Source organism: Xenopus laevis, chromosome 1L, assembly GCF_017654675.1.
Source record: "Xenopus laevis strain J_2021 chromosome 1L, Xenopus_laevis_v10.1, whole genome shotgun sequence".
In the NCBI taxonomy this organism is placed as follows: Eukaryota; Metazoa; Chordata; class Amphibia; order Anura; family Pipidae; genus Xenopus; species Xenopus laevis.
The window spans coordinates 55,060,192-55,078,637 of NC_054371.1; the positions used below are offsets into that span (position 1 = coordinate 55,060,192).

Genomic DNA, 18,446 nt, shown 5'->3' on the forward strand with positions numbered 1-18,446 from the left:
GTTTTTGAGCTATTTAGCTTTTTATTCAGCAGCTCTCCGGTTAGTAGTTTCAGCAGTCTGGTTGCTAGAGTCCAAATTACCCTATCAACTATGCATTGATTTGCATAAGAGCCTGGAATATGAATAGGACAGGACCTAAATAGAAAGAAGAGTAATAAAGAGTAGCAATAACATTAGATTTGTTTTTTAGATTGTGTCAGCAACCTCCCCCCCCCCCATATAAAAGCTGGAAAGAGTCAGAAGAAGGCTAATAATATAAAAACTATAAAAAAAAATTACCAATTAAAAAGTTGATTTGAATTAGCCATTCTAGAACATACTAAAAGTTAACTTAAACCTGAAACAGCCCAGGTGCCTCTCACATTATGGTATATAATTAGTGATGGGAGAATTTGTTCGCCACGAATTTCGCTAGTTTCCAGCGAAAATCACAAAACTGGCAGAAAACTTGCGAAACGCCGGCATCAAAATGGGCATCGGCGTCAAAGTTGACATCGGCGCCCATTAAAGTCAATGGTCGTCGGTTAATCGTCATTGGCGTCGGAACCGACGGTGTCAAACGCAGTGAACCGAGCAAATTCGCCCATCGCTATATATAATCATTTGCAGTGTATTTAATTGGGAAGTCTATGGCCCCTTTCAAGATAATGTTTCACTGCTAGCTTTGCTTTCTACTGATTCCTAAATGCTATACTTATTGTTCAAAGAGTCACATAGAAAAAAATATATACTTGATTGTGCTAGGTAGGTTCAAAATTGTCTGCTGCTGATAGTTAAAAGGAAGGTAAAAACCAAGCTTTTTGCTTAATGAAATAAATATAATTCTAAAATATCTTATTTCAGTGGTTTTTGTAAATTGTAGCAGTTTTCACTCCCTGAAGCTAATCTTCTAATAACTCATTTCCTGTTAAATATATTTCCTGGGTTGTTTTTCTTTCTTTTTGTTTCATTTGTCAAAAACAGGCTATGCCTCTGAATAGTAGTAGAAAATTGATTTTGTATGCTGGGATTAGTAAGAAGCCCCCAGTGGGTGTTTCTGGAAAACAGATGGTGACAGGAGGAATTGTAGGTGTTAGGCTGCTGAGTTTCATGACATCCAGGAAGTAAAGCAGTTCACAAGTTCAGAGAAATTGAGAATAAGAAAATGTCAACTGAACTGAACACACAGATACTGTTGGTGCCCGGGGTGATACAACCACATGAACAGCGAGTACTTCTGTATTTCATATGTATGTATGTATGCGGGATTAATGTACCCCTGCTATAAAATAGACACATACAAGAGTCCTCTGCACTCAACCCATTATGAATATATTTGACAGCGACATTTTGTGCATACTGCTACTGAAAAATGCCTTACCCTTTAAACAAAACAGAGATTGTTTGTTTGTCCATACATTTCAATATATTTAAGCTGGCCAACTACGTCAAAGTCATCTCATATCTGGCCAGTCCTACGCTCCATTTTCATCTGATTCATTAAGAATTCTATGTGTCCATTATCCATTTTACAAAGGGACTAAGTTTTACCTGCAACTTACTAGCTGCTTTCAAAGTAAAACTCCCAAACTTGGCTGCCCTTTTATTAGACACCAGTGGGATCACCTGACTATAGCTGGGAAGGGTGGGAGCTACAACATGGAGCTGGTCACTGCTCCTGTATAACTATAACAAACAAGGGAAAGTTGTGCTCACCACTATTTTTTAAAACCATTAGACGGGGGTGCAATGAGGCTGTGACCACAAAATACATAAAGACAAATACAAGAGTCCTCTGCACTCAACCCATTATGAATATATTTAAGACAGAGACATTTTGTGCATACTGCTACTGAAAAATGCCTTACTGGAAGCCTGCCTCCTGGACCTGTTTGTTCCTGGGATATTTGTGATGCAGTAGTCCACACATCCCAAACAACTCCTTTCTTGTTTATATACAGGTATGGGATCCGTTATCCAGAAAGCCATTATCCTGAAAGTTCCGAATTACGGAAAGGCTGTCTCCCATAGACTCCATTATAAACAAATAATCCAAATTTTTAAAAATAATTTCCTTTTTTTTTTTTTTTGGATCAAGTACAAGTACCTTGTACTTGATCCAAACTAAGATATAATTAATCTTTATTGGAAGCAGAGACAGCCTATTGGGTTTATTTAATGTTTACATGATTTTCTAGTAGTCTTAAGGTATGTATATCCAAATTACGGAAAGACCCGTTATCCAGAAAACCTCAGGTCCCGAGCATTCTGGATAATAGGTCCTATACCTGTACCTATGTATCTGGTTTTTTAACCGTTCTCAAATGCAAGCTTTTTGAGACTTCATTTATTCAATTTTTATCCGCAAATACAAAGGTCAAATAAACATTTGCATTATGTGCCATAAAAGAAGCACAAAACGCTTCAACGTTGAGGAAGACTGGCTATTGGTGAAATAATTTGCTAGCTCTTCTAGATTTAATAGAATGACTGATTAGCATCGACGTTTAATCTCCAGTGTCTTGTGCCAATGCTTTTTAAAACGGTGAGAAGAACAAGACCTTTTAGCTGAATACAGAAATGCAAACTGATTGTGCAGAGAGGGACGTAGGCACTCTGGAGAAATAGTCTACATCAATTTCCTGACATACAATTAGATCCTGCAGATGTAACACATTTTTTTTGCCCCTAATGGCACTCACTCATGGGCTAAAGACAGATCCTTCACCAGAAACACAGGTAAAGAAAACATGTTCTAAAATATATAACAAAAGTCGGTCCTAAAAGAGCTCTTTCTGAAAAATATCAATCAAAAGTGCTTGTAGACTAAATCCACAAATTACAATTATAAGAACATAGAAATAAAATAACAAAGAAGCATTTGAAAGCAGACGCTCCATTACAATAAATAAAAAAATATTTTAAATCGAATTAGGATTCTAACCTAGTCTCACAGAACATTTTTTTTTTACAAGCTGGTTAATTCTAAATTGGACATATTAACATAAATGGAGTCTGTATTTTTACTCTTAAAAGTGTTTAATTTTAAAGGGGGAATTGTAGTGTAGTGAATTTGTTTAGTACTAATACTAAATTTCATTTGTGAGCTGCTCCCCTTTTTTTTCCCCCAACCAACACACGTGTGTGAGTCGCTGAAATTTTTTTCTTTACTTTAATTTGCTGGTTCCAGCATGAGTCAGCAATTAGTGAGTGATGAGTACATGCTTTGTACTAAGGATGTGCTAAATCCCAGATTTTTTAGGGGTTCCTCTGGATCTGAGCCTTTTTAAGGATTCCGACAAATCCAAGATGCTGGCTAAAATGAATCCGAACCCTGTATAGAAATTTTTTATAACCATGGCCGTTTTTGTTGCTACACCCCCTAATTACCATGTTCATTTTACTAAATTTCACAGGTTATAAAAGTTTGAACATTTGTTTTTTTTTTTATTTTTTACGTTTTTACAGTTTTGCTAATGAAGGTGAATTGCCGTTTAAGCTTTGAGTCTAACTTTTCCCAAGGGACCTGTTATCTTATATTGTTACAGTTACTTATTTGCTTATCTAGATACATTTGAATTAAAAATCTTCTGCTGTGGCTGTTCTGGGCGTTCTGCCAAAAGCCAATTAAGTTAGAAACTTTTTCTTTTAAAATGAGGGACTCCAGGTTGAGCTATTAAAAGTGGGACTGTCCCTCTAAAAACGGGACAGTTGGGAGGTATGAGTAAAAGTGAGGGCGCGTCGTAGATTTTTCTTTTCATCTTTGTCTACATTGTTATAGTTGCCAGGACAGGAACCAAATTGTAATCGCAGCATATTCATGTTACTTGCCACGACTAAGAGGAGCAGTAAAATAGGGGTAAAAGTTTGAAAGGAACTTTATGAAACTATGTTTGGACATGCATTTTTTTGTGAATAACCACAATAGGTTGCACAAAAAACATTTACAATTGTGTATTTTTCTTTCAGGAACTGCCTGCAGTTGAAGAGTTGTCCATTGTTTTACCTGAAGATGTAGAACTGAAACCTATTGGAATGGTCTCCAGCATTATTGAACAACTCGGTACGTCAAGTCAACAGAAATTGCTACAGTGACCCTAGCTATGTTGCTTTTAAACTGGCCAATCACTTAAACGTGTGAAGATTTTCTTGTTTAGTGAAGCTGCCAAAGGAGCAGATCAGATCATACTGCAAACCCACCAAGACTCAGTAGGCAAGGACGGCTACAATTCACTGATAGTCCTTGCCTGCTGAGATTTTTCAACCAGTCCCATAGCAGTTATTTTTCGTATTCAGAAGGCGCATCAAAGTGCAGGCGATTAACATCTTACTTTATATATGCACAACTTTTCCAAACATACTGTTTAACCCTGGGAATTGTTCCTTGGCAAAAATACGATCGTATCAAAGGGCCCACCTGAAACTTGTCCTTTTATTACACCAGCAAATTGGCCAGTTATGATTACTTTAAAATTCAAATATTAAGGGGCAGATTTATCAAGGGTCGAATTTCGAAGTGGAAAATACTTTGAAATTCGACCATCGAATAGAATCCTCCGACATTCGAAGTCGTAAGGATTTTATTCATCGTATGATCGTACTCCGATTGTAGTATGAACGATTTTATCGTATGATCGTAAGATTTTCCTTTGGATTCAAAAAACTCAAGTTGACGAGGTATTGGAGTCGAAGTTTTTTTAAAGAGACAGTGCTTAGATTATTGAATGGTCGAATAGTCGACCGATTTTTACTTCGAATCGAAGTAAATTCGAAGTCGTAGTATCCTATTCGATGGTCGAAGTATTCAAAAAATTACTTTGATTTTTTAATTTTTTTACTTCGAAAATTCCCTCAAATTCACTTTGACCCTTGATAAATCTGCCCCTAACTGTAGATAGAGATTCACTTCTCCTTGCACCATTATAAATGCTTTATCAATGAATATAACCCCCGCTTCAAGATGTTTAAACTTCTAATATACATGCAGCATACATTTTTGAGTTAGAATAGCAAACGCATGCAGTAACTGCTGTGTTCTGTAAATGAAACATATTAATCTATACACCATTTATTTTTTATAGAAGCTCGTCAGGTTTTGGGGTTTTCTCGTTAGATAAATCTCAGAAATTGGAGCTGTAATCTCAAATTTGAAAATCCGTAGTTATGCGTTTCTAATAGGCCCACTAGCATGCCTCTTTGTGTGTTTATGCCCATATAAGATAAAAAACAGGATGTAAAAAGTAGCCAGAAAGCAAAAAAAAAAAAAAAATCAGAAAGGGAAGGCAAGATTTATGTAAATTTCTTTACATAACTGTAGCTTCATCTTGAACAGAGGGCATAACATGACTAAATAAGATATGCATCTCTTGATGTGTTTTCTTTTCATAAACTGCAGTATATGGATTGAGGGTAAATAAAACTACCATTAATACTTCAAACTTTTATACATTTTACAGTAATCATTGAGTCTATGAAAGATGTTCCCCCTCTTAATGAAGACAGTGTGATTTTTAATGAAGGTCGAAATGCTGTTGGGAAGGTATGTGCAGTAAGGTTATGTACAGCTATTTATCTAAACTATGTTTGTCATATAATATAGAAAACATACATTATTATTTGGTTATGCAATTTCCCTTTAGCGGAAAATTATAGGGTTCGATGTAACTGACATTTGCATGTTTATAGACTGAACTTTGATATCGCTTGCCTACACTACTAAATCTTTCATAGGCTATTTTTCTAAATCCCAAGGGGTCCATATTAAGAGCAATGTGTCTATTCATTTACTTTCCTGACTGTCAGGAACCTTAATAACCATGATAAAATGTGCAACTTTACATTGACAGCATTGCAACTTTTAATTGGTCGTCTCCTCTGCTGTGAGTCAGCTTTTGGTTTGGTAACAGGTGGGGATTTCACAGCAATGGTCATGGTTCCTAGTGTATAGATTAAGGACCGTAGAGTGTTTAAATCCGTTTGTGACTGAGATAGAAGTTCTATAGAAAAATACCTCAAATACCTTGAAATTGTATTTGCTGTTTTTTTTTTTGTTTGTTTTTTATAAGAATGAACATGGTTTATTTGTACCTTTCTCTTTCAGTCGGTTCTGTGCACAGTGAATCTGCAGTACCAGGGTATAAGAGCACTTTTATGATTCCACCAGTTAACGGTGGACATAATGTCAAAATGAAAATCCCCATTTTTAAGTATTCTTTTGATTGGCAAATGTCTTCTATGCAACTGTCCACTATATATATTCATTAAGGAATGTTCTCACTGCAGTATGCAATTGCAATCAAAAGCAATGTTTTATAAAAGAAGTCTGTTATCCTTCAAGTCTTTCAATAAGCTTGAATCAGCTGGAGTACAGATAATATAATCATAGGCTGCATTTCATAGCAGTTAAATGTACAACTGCAACTTTCCCTTTGCAATAAAATGTTTTTTGAGTGGAGCACCCCTTTAAGTATTTTGCATTGTTTTTTTATTTTATACTCTGTTGCCTCTTGTCCCGGTTGGCTTTACTACTCGCACAGTGTCCAGCGACTGCGCCAACCTAAAGATGATGACACACTGTCTCTGTTTAAAGGGGATGTAAAGGCAATATAATAATTTCCTTTTTTTCTTTCTGTAATGAAAAAGAAACCTATCGCCAATATACTTTAATTAAAAAATGTCTACTGTTTTTATAAGAGATCTGACTGTATGCAGAGAAATTCCCTCTTTGTTTTACTTGCTCTGACTGCTTCTGATAGGAAACTTCAGACAGTCCCTAACTGCTCTGCAGGGAAACAATCATACTTTCAAACAGCAAGGGGGAGTCCCCCACCTTACTTCCCAGAACATGAGCAGTTTTGTTTGTTTCCCTGTAAAGCAGTCGGCAACTGTATAGAGATTTGTATGCACAGACCCAGTGCAGTCTGCATATTCTGATTCTTAATCAGTCTTTCTGTGTAGGCTTCAGCAGCAGCCCAGACCACACTGAGCATGTGCACAGTCTTGGTCTTGCAAAGGTGTTTAACACAGTTACAAGATGGTGACCCCCTGTGGCCAACTTTGAAAGCATAAATTGTTTGTTAAATTAGGCTTGTGGTGCAGTACGTTTATGTTTAGTATACAAAAATACAGCATTTCTAGCATTATTCTAATTTAGACTTTAGTTTCCCTTTTAAAGCAAGAAACTGGCACACATGATGCTTTCCTGCTGTCTAGAATTCAGAGCACCGCTTGGTATTTGCTAGTAGGGCAGTTGCCCAGTGCTGGTAGATCTGTGCAAGCAGTAAACCAATGGGGAGAAGAGATAATGCAATGTTAAAAATACTTAAAATAAATGCATTATATAGAAAGGCTTTTTTTTTGACTTGGGATATATGTTCCCTTTAAAAAGATTTTTTTTTTTTTTTCTTTTTTTACAAATTCAATACAAATTTTATATAACAAGCATTGTGGTGTTTTTTGGGGTTTTTTTTCCCTCAGTTGTCAAAAATGTAAAACAAAACTTGGCTGGCTTGTATTTACTAACCAACCATAGCATTTAAAAAAAACCAAATTCTCAGATCTGCAATAATCTACTTCATCAGGTTCATGTTTTTACCTGAATATAGAAAAAAACAAAAAAAGAATAAAAGCAAATATCTTCTATGTGTAAATCAGTCTCTGTACTATTCTGTTATGCTGTTGGCACTGCTATTCTGTGCTTCAATTAGCAATAATTGCTTAAAAAATTGTTTGACTTGGCACTTGTCTGTGTCTGAAAGAAACAAAATATTGTGGTGCCCTATCTATGTCAGCAATTTCCAGTAGTGCAGAGATTAGTGTTTGGGAGTTTGGTAAATATCCTATGGCACTGTTCTGAAATATGAATTCATCGCTGGAAACATGCAGCTTATGTTTTTCCCATACCCTTTCAGATCTATTTTCATGTCAGCAGTAATCTCAACTGTGATAATCTGTAGTTTAATCTTTTATTTAATAGCACATAATTAATGGAGCATCTTGTATGCAAAGTATAAATAGGGCCTTACATGCCATGGCTCGTTTATCAGGGAAAATGGGATGATAATGTTAATCTTTAATCATTAAAAGTGTTCTTGTCAGTATATTTTTCAAAGAAATGCTTTCTAACTTTATCATAAAAGTATCATTATTTAAGGATTTATTGTACTTTTATTTTTCATGCACTCCGATTCAACTGTTTATGGTAATTAAAGAGAAGCTTCGACTGTAAAGTCTATAAGGAGAATTAAAACAAGCAATAAGTGTTGGCATGGCTACATAGGCAGTCAGAGAATAAAATGGTAGATGTAAATGAAATGTGGATACATCTGTATCGAAGTTCAGTTGGTGGTAGGGTTGCCACCTTTTAATAAACTTTCCACCAACCAGTGGAGGGGACGGGAACAAAGGGGTGGGCCGTGATGACAAAGGGGGCGGAGCCACAGTATGCTATTTGATGGGTCGAATTGTGCTGTCAAAGGGGGCAGAGCCACGGCACACAAAAAGGCAAGTTTTTACCAGACTGGTGTATTTGAAGCTGTGTATGTGAAGAGATAACAAACCTGCCAAGTAGTAAATCCTGAGCAGATACTAGATATGGTATAGATACTAGTAAATATAGTTTGTGAGTGTGTGGGCACTAGGTTTCATTTGGAGGGGTTGAACTCTGTCTTTTTTTCAACCCTACTTTAACAATGTAACTATACATAAACGGCTTCAAAAAAATTCTCCTCTTATCAAACACATATTAACAAATGGTACACTTGCGCATGAAACCCATGTGACATCAGCTAATCTTGTTAATGCATGTTCTCTTAATCTCCTAAAAAAAAAAAAACTGCCAGGTGGCTGGCTTCAGACCTTTGTTAATGATACAATTTATGTTTGCGCTTAATACATTTCTTAATTATTATCCTCTCCTTTTTTGTTTACTGTTAAGCTGCTGTGCTTTTCTGCTCAGTGCCATTTATTTCTCTCTTTTTCTCCACAGATATTTGAAATATTTGGACCAGTTCCACATCCATTTTACGTGATTCGATTTAATGAAAAAGGTCAGATTGAAAACAAGGGTATCAAGATAAAGGACACAATGTTTTTTGCACCCAAGGTTGAAGACTTCACTCAGTATATAATACCTGATAAGTTGAAAATGTAAGTAATGTGAATACTTAGAATATTGTCTCTGTAATACACTATACAAAAAAGGGGGGTTGTTAAAATGTTTAAGTACAATGGAAGTGCTACTGTTTCGGCCAATTAATCAATGCACATTCCCTGGTCTCCTGTCTCATAAGTAATTCAATATATGCAAGTGCATGTATTTTGTTAAAAAGTTATGATTATAAAGTTGATAAGCCACCATACCACGTCAAGGTAAACCCCATACGGTGGTCCCTAACTTGTTTACCTCCAGTCAAAATCGAAAAAGGCCTGTACCTCTGCATAGTAGCATTACCTGTAATAAGTGTCTCATGAACCTTGGTTTCACTCTTGAGGGCTAGATCCTCCCCCGCCACTAGCTTTTGTTACCTTTTGTTTGTGCTGGAGTTGCTTATTTGAGTTATTCTGCTAAGAAAGGAAGCCCCCGTAAAAGATGGGTTAGCCCTACCTGTCAATCAAATCTGACCCAGAACTCAGTATGAAGAGAGCACAAAGAGTGGCAGTTTGTGGAGAGTGAGAAACTGAAGACTAATTTGATTATTTCTTAAACTGTACCGAATTTTTAATTGATCATATTTAGAAAGTGTCTTATTTCAGTGAGATGAAGCTTATGTTAAATTTTCATTTTCACAGTCGATCCCCTTTAATATTAGAAAAATGGTCACAAATCGAAAATGCAAAGTCATTATTTCTGGTGAACTGAGAAAAACTCGAAAAAAAAATGTTGAAAGGTAAACAATTCCCTTTAAGGCTACTAAAAAGCATCTTAAAGGGGAACTATCGTGAAAAATGAAAATTTTATATAAGCTTCAGCATACTGAAATAAGAAACGTTCTAAATACAATAAGTTAAAAATTCTGTACTGTGTCTGAAATAATCAAGTTTATATTCATTATTCCTCTCTCAGCATCTGTTTCTCTTCATTCAGGAGTTGGGTGTCAGATATTCATTGATTGTTAGATCCAATATATCTTAAAGGGGGGCTCCTTTTGCCTAGAAGATGTATTAGAGCTCATTCTATTCAAATCACCAGAAATCCTGTCTCTCTACATTCAGAATTTGTGCAAAAGGCAGTGATTTTGTTTGTACTGGAATCAGTTATTTGAATGAGCTCTAATACATCTGCTAGGAAAGGAAGCCCCCCCCCCCCTATAAGATATATTGGATCTAACTGTCAATGAATATCTGACACCCAACTCCTGCATGAAGACAAAATTAAGAGAAACAGATGCCGAGAGAGGAATAGTGAAGATAAAAGTGATTATTTCAGAAACAATGCAGAATTCTTAATTGTTTGTATTTAGAAAGTTTAATATTTCAGTATGAGGAAGCTTATATTAAATCTTCAAGTTCGCAATAGTTCCCCTTTTAAAACCCCTATAGAACCCTGCTGTGTTAATCATTGCACAGTGCTTCCTTTAAGAGACCAATTTCCATATTTTACTGAAAATTCTAATCTTTTAGTGTAGTGAAGCATCCCTGATGTAATTCTAAGGGTGCAGCGAAGAACATAAATTCATGGACATGCACAGAAATGTGAGCACAAAAGCATAGACAAAAATAAAGACTCTGTCATGCACACAGAACTGCAATAGACATAGACAAAACCAATACAGAGACAAATATACACTACTACATGTGTTATCTAGAATGCTCGGGATCTGGAGTTTTCCCATATAAAGGGATCTTTTAGTAATTTGGATCTCCATACATTGACTAAAATTATTTAAACATGAAGTTAATCCAATAGGATTGATTTGCCTCCAATAAGGATTAATTATAGTTGGGATCAAGTACTGATTAATTATTAAAGCGAATTTTTTTAAAATTTTTTAATTATTTGGTTGAAATAAGTTGGTCTTCCCGTAATTTAGAGCTTTCTGGATAACAGGTTTTCGGATAATGGATCCCATACCTATACTGACTTAAGGTGGCGCCAAATGAGCAGATCTTAACCAGATATGACCACTAATGGCTTGGTGATGGCCTGGGGCCGACCGATTTGATTACAATACTGCGTATTGAAGCCGACGGGTCGCAGGACCGCATCAACTAGCCGATGCGGTCCTGGATTGCAGAAAAAAAATCTTAACTTGCCCAATCGATATCGCGTGGATTTTTGGCCTAGTATCGAACGTGAGGCCCCTTCAGGAGCCCCTACACACGGGCAGATAAGCTGCAGAATCGGTCTAAAGGACCGATATCGGTAGCTTTAATATGCCCGTGTATGGCCAGTTTGTAACTTGATCGTAATTGTCAGCCCATTATGTTCGATACAGATTATCATGCTAAATTAATTTTGAAAAATGTGTTATTGCAGTGGTTGCCTTAAAGGGATAGTGACACAATCCAGGTTTCAACAGGGTCGTTACTCCATAGAGCCAGATATTAAAAATGTTCCTAGAGCAGGTTCCAACCAGCCTAGTGTTTACAAACTGTGTCTCTTTCTAAAAAGTCATTGTGTTCAAGGGCAATCAATATTCTGATTTTGGTACTGGGGGCACTGTTTACCTTTGTTCTCTAGCCTGTCGCAACATATCCCCATTCCCAAGCATGTCATCATTCAGAGGATCAAAAGGATCTGGGGACAGGGCATCTATACTAGCAATGGTTAGCGATATCTTGTTTTATTGGGGAATAGTGATGCATTCCTGTTAAAATCATTGGCTAAATTCAGCTAGACTAGCTAGACATGTAAAGAATGTTTGTTTATGCCCTAAGCATATTCTTTCATTTAATAAAGCACATTGTGTTGACTGTATAATATATCATAGCATTGATCATAATTACAAGTTTGCATCTTTTACATAGTGTGCATATCTGCTTATTTACTTGCCAGCTCACCATCCCCCAAAATATGGGTTTTGAAGCTAGTTTTGTAAACTGTAGTGCCCTTACACCATATACCATTTAAAGGAGAAGGAAACCCCCTAGACGCAAAAATCCCTTCCCTGTGTTGCCTCCTCCCCCCTGGCCTACCTGTCCCCCCGGGCAAATGGCCCTAACTTGTTACTCGCCCCTCTGCGCTGGTCCTGTCCATGGAGTTCACAGGCGCCATTTTCTCCCGAGCGGTCTTCTTCCTGCTTTGAAAGGTGTTTTTGGCGCATGCACAGTAGGAGCATTTGCCGGTATGGATCTACTGCACATGCGCCGAAAGTCACAAAGTTTTCCGATTTCTTGACTTTCGGCGCATGCGCAGTAGATCCGTACCGGTAAATGCTCCTACTGCGCATGCGCCAGAAGATACCGATTAATCCAAGATGAAGACCGCTCGGGAGAAGATAGCACCTGTGAACTCCGTGGACAGGACCTGTGCAGAGGAGTGAGTAACAAGTTAGGGGCAGGTAGGCCAGGAAGGAGGGGGGGTGATTTTTGTGCCTAGGGGGTTTCCTTCTCCTTTAAAGGGGTTGTTCACCTTTGCATTACCTTTTTAGTATGATGTAGAGCGTGATATTCTGAGACAATTTGCAATTGGTTCTCATTTTTTGTGGTTTGATTTGTTTGCCTTTTTATTAAACAGCTCTCCAGTTTAGTTTCATGAATTCCGTTGCTAACGCCCAAATTACCCTAGCAATCATGCACTGGTTTGAATAAGAGACTGAAATATGAAGGAGAGGCCTGGATAGAAAGATGAGTAATAAAAAGTAGCAATAACAATAAATTTGTAGCTTTACAGAGCTACTGTTTTTAGATAGTGACCCCCGTTTGAAAGCTGGAAAGAGGTCAGAAGAAGGCAAATAATTAAACTATAGAAAATAAATAATAAAAACCAACTGAAAAGTTGCGTAGAATTTGCCATTTTATAACAAACTAAAAGTTAACTTAAAGGGGAACCACCCCTTTAAGTTAATTGATGTAGATGTCCATCCTGTGGCACTATTATGCATTTACAGTATGTGTTCATAAATATAAAGAGTTAACACTTTCTGGTGATTCTATTTTCTGGCACTATGTGAGTATGTACTATACACAGCTCACTGAATCTTATCCGCATCACATGAAATCACGACCACTTAGTTCAGCCAGATCAGATTTGCATGACAGCCATGTGGGTCAGACGTCAGAAAGAGAGCAAGCGCTATAAACACATCATTGATGTCCTACTGTGCATAATCATATGATATTAACAGAGGAGGTTGACCTTCGATAAAACTGGGATGTATTTTCCTTTATGCCTTTAACCAGCTAGAATAATTCCCCCTAACCCTTACATAAAGCAGTCATTGACACGGAGAAATACGTTTGCTTATCTGCAAATGTATATTATTAACAATAGTTGCTTTTGTTGCAGCCTGCACCATATTATTGTAAATGTACTTTTTGCCTCGTCTTCATAATCATTTTTAACTGATGTGATAATGCAAATGGCATGTAAGACTGGCAGATTCCCTTCCAGCTATTATGAATGTCAAGCTTCGGTCAGCCATTGGCAATATTGGGCATCCAATGAATTATCTTTTAAAGATCCTCCATTTTAAAGGAGAAGGAAAGGTTAAAACTAAGTAAGCCTTATCAGAAAGGTCCATCTAAATATACCAGTAAACCCCCAAAGTAATGCTGCTCTGAGTCCCCTGTCAAAAGAAACACTGCATTTCTTTCCTTCTATTGTGTACACATGGGCTTCTGTATCTGACTTCCTGCCTTCAGCTTAAACCTCATTGCCCTGGGCAAGAGCATGCTCAGTTTGCTCCTCTTCCCCACCCCCCTCCCTTCTCTACTGTAATCTGAGCCCAGAGCAGGGAGAGACTCAGGCAGGAAGTGATGTCACACCATGTTAATACTGCAGCTCCTATCCTAAACAAACAGAGAGTTTCTAGAGCTTTTTACTCAGGTATGGTAAAACATTCTACAGAATAAATATAGCATTCTAGCTTGCATTATTGCAGCTAATCTATTGGCAATAAAATGCCCCCGTAGCTTTCCTTCTCCTTTAATCAGATAGAACAAGTGTACTAGTCTCAAATGTTCCCTTATTTAATATGCTAGTTCAGGGGTGCCCAAAAGATAGATCTACCAGTAGACCTTTAGCTGTGATCAGAAGACACTGTCAACAAACTGCTTGTCTAAATCACCCTCCTATTTCATGCTTTACTTTCAGATAATTATCACGTTATAGTTGTTTGTTAAATGTAAAATCAATATTTAAGTATTATTTTCCATGGAACAGAATACTAACAGATTTTATGGATGTAGATCATAATGGGACAACACCACTAATAGAAGACTTTACATTAGTAAAGTATGGGCACTCCTGTGCTAGATGAAGTTTATAACTGTATTCCTCAAAAATGTCATTGCCGTTTGCACACCAGCTCCTGTCCATGTTGGTTATGAGACTAACAGAAACATGCCTTTAGTAGTAACCTTTCAGTAGCCTTCTGTATAAACCGAGTTCTCGCTTAGTGGATGCAATATCATTATATAATCTGTGGCAGTGCTGAAAAGATGCACAAATTAGCCCATATCTGATTTGCCAGTAAAAGATTAAAACAATCTAGAACTTCTGGAACAACCTGCTATGAACAGACAAGAGAAAAATATTTATTTTGCTACAGTACCTGAAAACATGTTTAGTGGAAACCATATTAAAAAAAAAAAAAAAAAAAAAAAAAAAAAAAATCTTCTGACTTATTGTTGGTATAATATTGGTGTTCATGTTATGGTTTGGGGCTGCTTTACTGCATCAGGACCTGACCTGGCCACTCACCATCATAGACTCCACTATAAGTTCCTCATTGTACCAGAGGGTGCTTGAGGATGATGTGAGACATCTGTCAGAATATTGAAGCTGCTTATCCAAAAGGGGACCGTTCAACTAGGCCATGACCCTAAGCATGTGAGTACATCAAGGAATTGAGGCTTCTGGATTGGGCAAGTCAAAGTCTGGATCTAAATTCTATCGAGATGTTGAAGGGGGTATTTGACCTGTGCAAAGTGTCAACTTTTCATTGTATGTTGTTTTTTTGTTGTTACATTTACCTTTATATACAGTTTGAATATTATGTCCACATGTAAAAAAAGAGAAAAAAAACAACTTTATACAGGTGTACTTGCCTTTTCTCATGTTTCTGCTTGTGTTAAAAAAAAGTTTTGACTTTTTGTTCTGTTCTTTGCTAAACACTGTCCTCTGAAAGTTATGATATTTTTATTTTTTAATCTAGACAAAAAGGTTCTGATGCTTCATGGACAAATGACCACGAGCCGCCAGCAGATGTAAGACTATTTTTCCCTTATATTTACCCCATATTTTCAGCAGGTTGTTCTCACCCAACAAGTCTAACATGTCTCATAGTTCAAAGCTGCCTTAAGGGTCGATAACATATATTATATGTATATATCTGTATGTATGTATAGATATATACAGTTGTATGATCTGACTACTCGGGTCATACACATGTAAAAAAATAAATTTGATTCAACATTTCAGTCACTGAACATTGATCACTTTTTTTTTTTTTTTTTTTTTTTTTTTGAACATAGGTATTGGTCACATTTTTCTTGTATGTGCAAAGTTAGTTAGAGAGTTTCTGGGGCTAATGATTTTCTTTATTTTCTTTATGCTAGGTTTTAGATTACAGTGACGATGAGAAGGAAAGAGAAGCAAAACAGAAGAAAAAAGGGAATAATTTGGCAAAGAAGAAAATCCAGTCCGACCAGGATGAAAATTGTAGGTTTTATGTCCGTATGTTATAATTTACTCTGTCTGCCTCATGAGTGTATTAGTCGGTGTAAATGAATCCCAACTATTTAAATGTGTGTATAATATTGGGTGCAGTGTAGAATCTTTTATGTGTGTCAGTAGGTTAATAGGATATTGCAGTTCTAAAAGAAGAAAATTGCTTCCCCCCCCCCTCATTCTGTATTTTTCTAATTAGTAGACCGTAATGCCGCAGTGTAACATTGGGAGAACAATTGGGCATGTAGCGCTTGCAAAAATTGAAGCACCAATATTAAGTGTTTCAAGTCTAATTGCTCTTTTCCTGCTCCCCAAGCCAGACATTATAGCTGCAGCAACATAGAGAGAAGGAATGTAATAAAAGAATGAATACAGCCATTACAGGTGTGGAATCTGTTATCTAAAATGAATGGACTCCACATAAGCAGTCCATCTGTAATGTGAAGCCCCATGATAGAAACCAAATAGGATCATTTTTTCATCTGCACAAATGTATCCTTAGTTACTATCAAGTACATCTTGTCAAATTATGACCGAGAAAGAGTCAAAAACAGCAAATTGTTTACATAAAATCCGACATGAAATAGCCGAAGGAAGCAAAGCACCCATTATCCAAAAAGCCCAGAAATACTGCAAGGTATTTATCAATAATAACCATCTTTGAGGAGGGAAAAAAGCACAACGTTCTACAGCGTGAGTTTTTGATGTGAATTATAGTTCCCATACATGTAGAAACAGTAATGTTTAGAAACAATAATTTATTCAGGTGAAACTTATAGTCTTATTAGAAATGTAAATGTTTTTGCAGTCAGTAATTGTAACTATGGAAACTACAAATTACTGCACTCAGTTATTTTTCATGTTTTGCATAGGTTTAGTAAGACTTATTTTGTAATAATTAACCAAAACCCCATAAAATTTAGGGAGCACGGTAATTACAAAATAATGAAAATATTCTGCATACAGGTATGGGATCCGTTATCCAGAAACTCATTATCCAGATAGATCCGAATTACTGAAAGGCAGTTTTCCATAGACTCTGTTTTCTCTAAATAATCCAGATTTTTAAAAATGATTTCCTTTTTCTCTATAATAATAAAACGGTACCTTGTACTTGATTCATACAAAGATGTAATTAATTAGGGATGCACCGAATCCACTATTTGCAATTGAGGCAAAGCCCGGAATCCGAATTTACAAGAGCTAATTAGAGACAGGAAAGGAAAAAATGTAAACACATTTTTTCATTTCCTTGTTTTGTGATGTGTCACTTGATTTGCCTTTCTACCCCTAATTTACATATGCAGATTAAGATTTGGTTCAGGCAGGCACAGGGATTCGCCTTAAACGGAATCCTGTTGAAAAAGGCAGAATCCCAAACTGAATCCTGAATTCGGTGCATCCCTATAAATTAATCCTTATTGGAAGCACAACCAGTCTTTGGGTTTATTTAATGTTTACATGATTTTCTAGTAGACTTCAAGGGATACTGCCATGGGAAACATTTTTTTTTTTAAAATGCATCAGTTAATATTGCTGCTCCAGCACTGAAATCCATTTCTCAAAAGAACGATTTTTTTTTTATATTTAATTTCGAAATCTGACATGGGGCTAGACATATTGTCAGTTTCCCAGCTGTTTCCAGTCATGTGACTTGTGCTCTGATAAACTTCAGTCACTCTTTACTAGGGATGCACCGAATCCAGGATTCGGCCTTTTTCAGCAGGATTCGGCCGAATCATTCTGCCCGGCTAATCCGAATCCTAATTTGCATATGCAAATTAGGGGCGGGAGGGAAATCACGTGATTTTTTTTGTCACAAAACAAGGAAGTAAAAAATGTCCTTCCCACCCCTAATTTGCATATCCAAATTGTGACAAGGCCTCAAGTTTAAATAATATTTGCAGGATTAAAATTACAAAGAAAAAAAGACCAGTTACACCAAGCAAACTGCCTGAAGATACAGGGTCCCAGCTAAAATATAAACAGAAAGAAAGGTAAATAATAAAATATGACAATGTTTTCCCAGTTACAGGTACCCTCTGTTTCAATTTATTATTTTAACTGCAACAGAGCAGTAAAAGTGTGCTGACTGTTGGGTGCAAATTTCTTGCAATTTGCATATGCAAATTAGGATTCAGTTCGGTATTCGGCCCCGAAGTATTGGGGGTTTCGGCCGAATCCAAAATAGTGAATTCGATGCATCCCTACTCTTTACTGCTGTACTGCAAGTTGGAATGATAGCACCCCTCCCCCCCCATCAGCCCATCAGCAGAACAATAGGAAAGTAACCAGATAACAGCTGCCTGGTAGATCTAAGAACAACACTCAATAGTAAAATCCAGGTCCCACTGTGACACATTCAGCTACGTTGATTAGGAAATACAACAGCCTGCCAGAAAGCAGTTCCATCCTAAAGTTCTGGCCCTTTTCTGAAAGCACATGACCAGGCAAAATGACCTCAGATGGCACCTACACACCAATATTACAACTAAAAAAAACACTTGCTGGTTCAGGAATTAAATTTTATATTGTAGAATAAATTATTTGCAGTGTCAACAGTGTAATTTAAAAATAAAAAGACATCATAAAAATCATAACCGAATCCTTTTTCGGTATGAAGATCCAAACTATG

The 18,446-nt window shown here is 36.7% G+C and overlaps 1 protein-coding gene across 1 annotated transcript in view; it reads left to right on the forward strand.

The window, feature by feature from the left end:
- The window catches only part of naf1.L (nuclear assembly factor 1 ribonucleoprotein L homeolog), a 45,081-nt gene that overhangs the window by 25,119 nt on the left and 1,516 nt on the right, over nucleotides 1–18,446 (forward strand). The window contains exons 5-9 of the mRNA XM_018231004.2: nucleotides 3,949–4,042; nucleotides 5,436–5,518; nucleotides 8,966–9,126; nucleotides 15,297–15,348; nucleotides 15,700–15,802. Coding sequence (XP_018086493.2) covers nucleotides 3,949–4,042; nucleotides 5,436–5,518; nucleotides 8,966–9,126; nucleotides 15,297–15,348; nucleotides 15,700–15,802 — 493 coding nt within the window. The remainder of the gene's footprint in view (nucleotides 1–3,948; nucleotides 4,043–5,435; nucleotides 5,519–8,965; nucleotides 9,127–15,296; nucleotides 15,349–15,699; nucleotides 15,803–18,446) is intronic.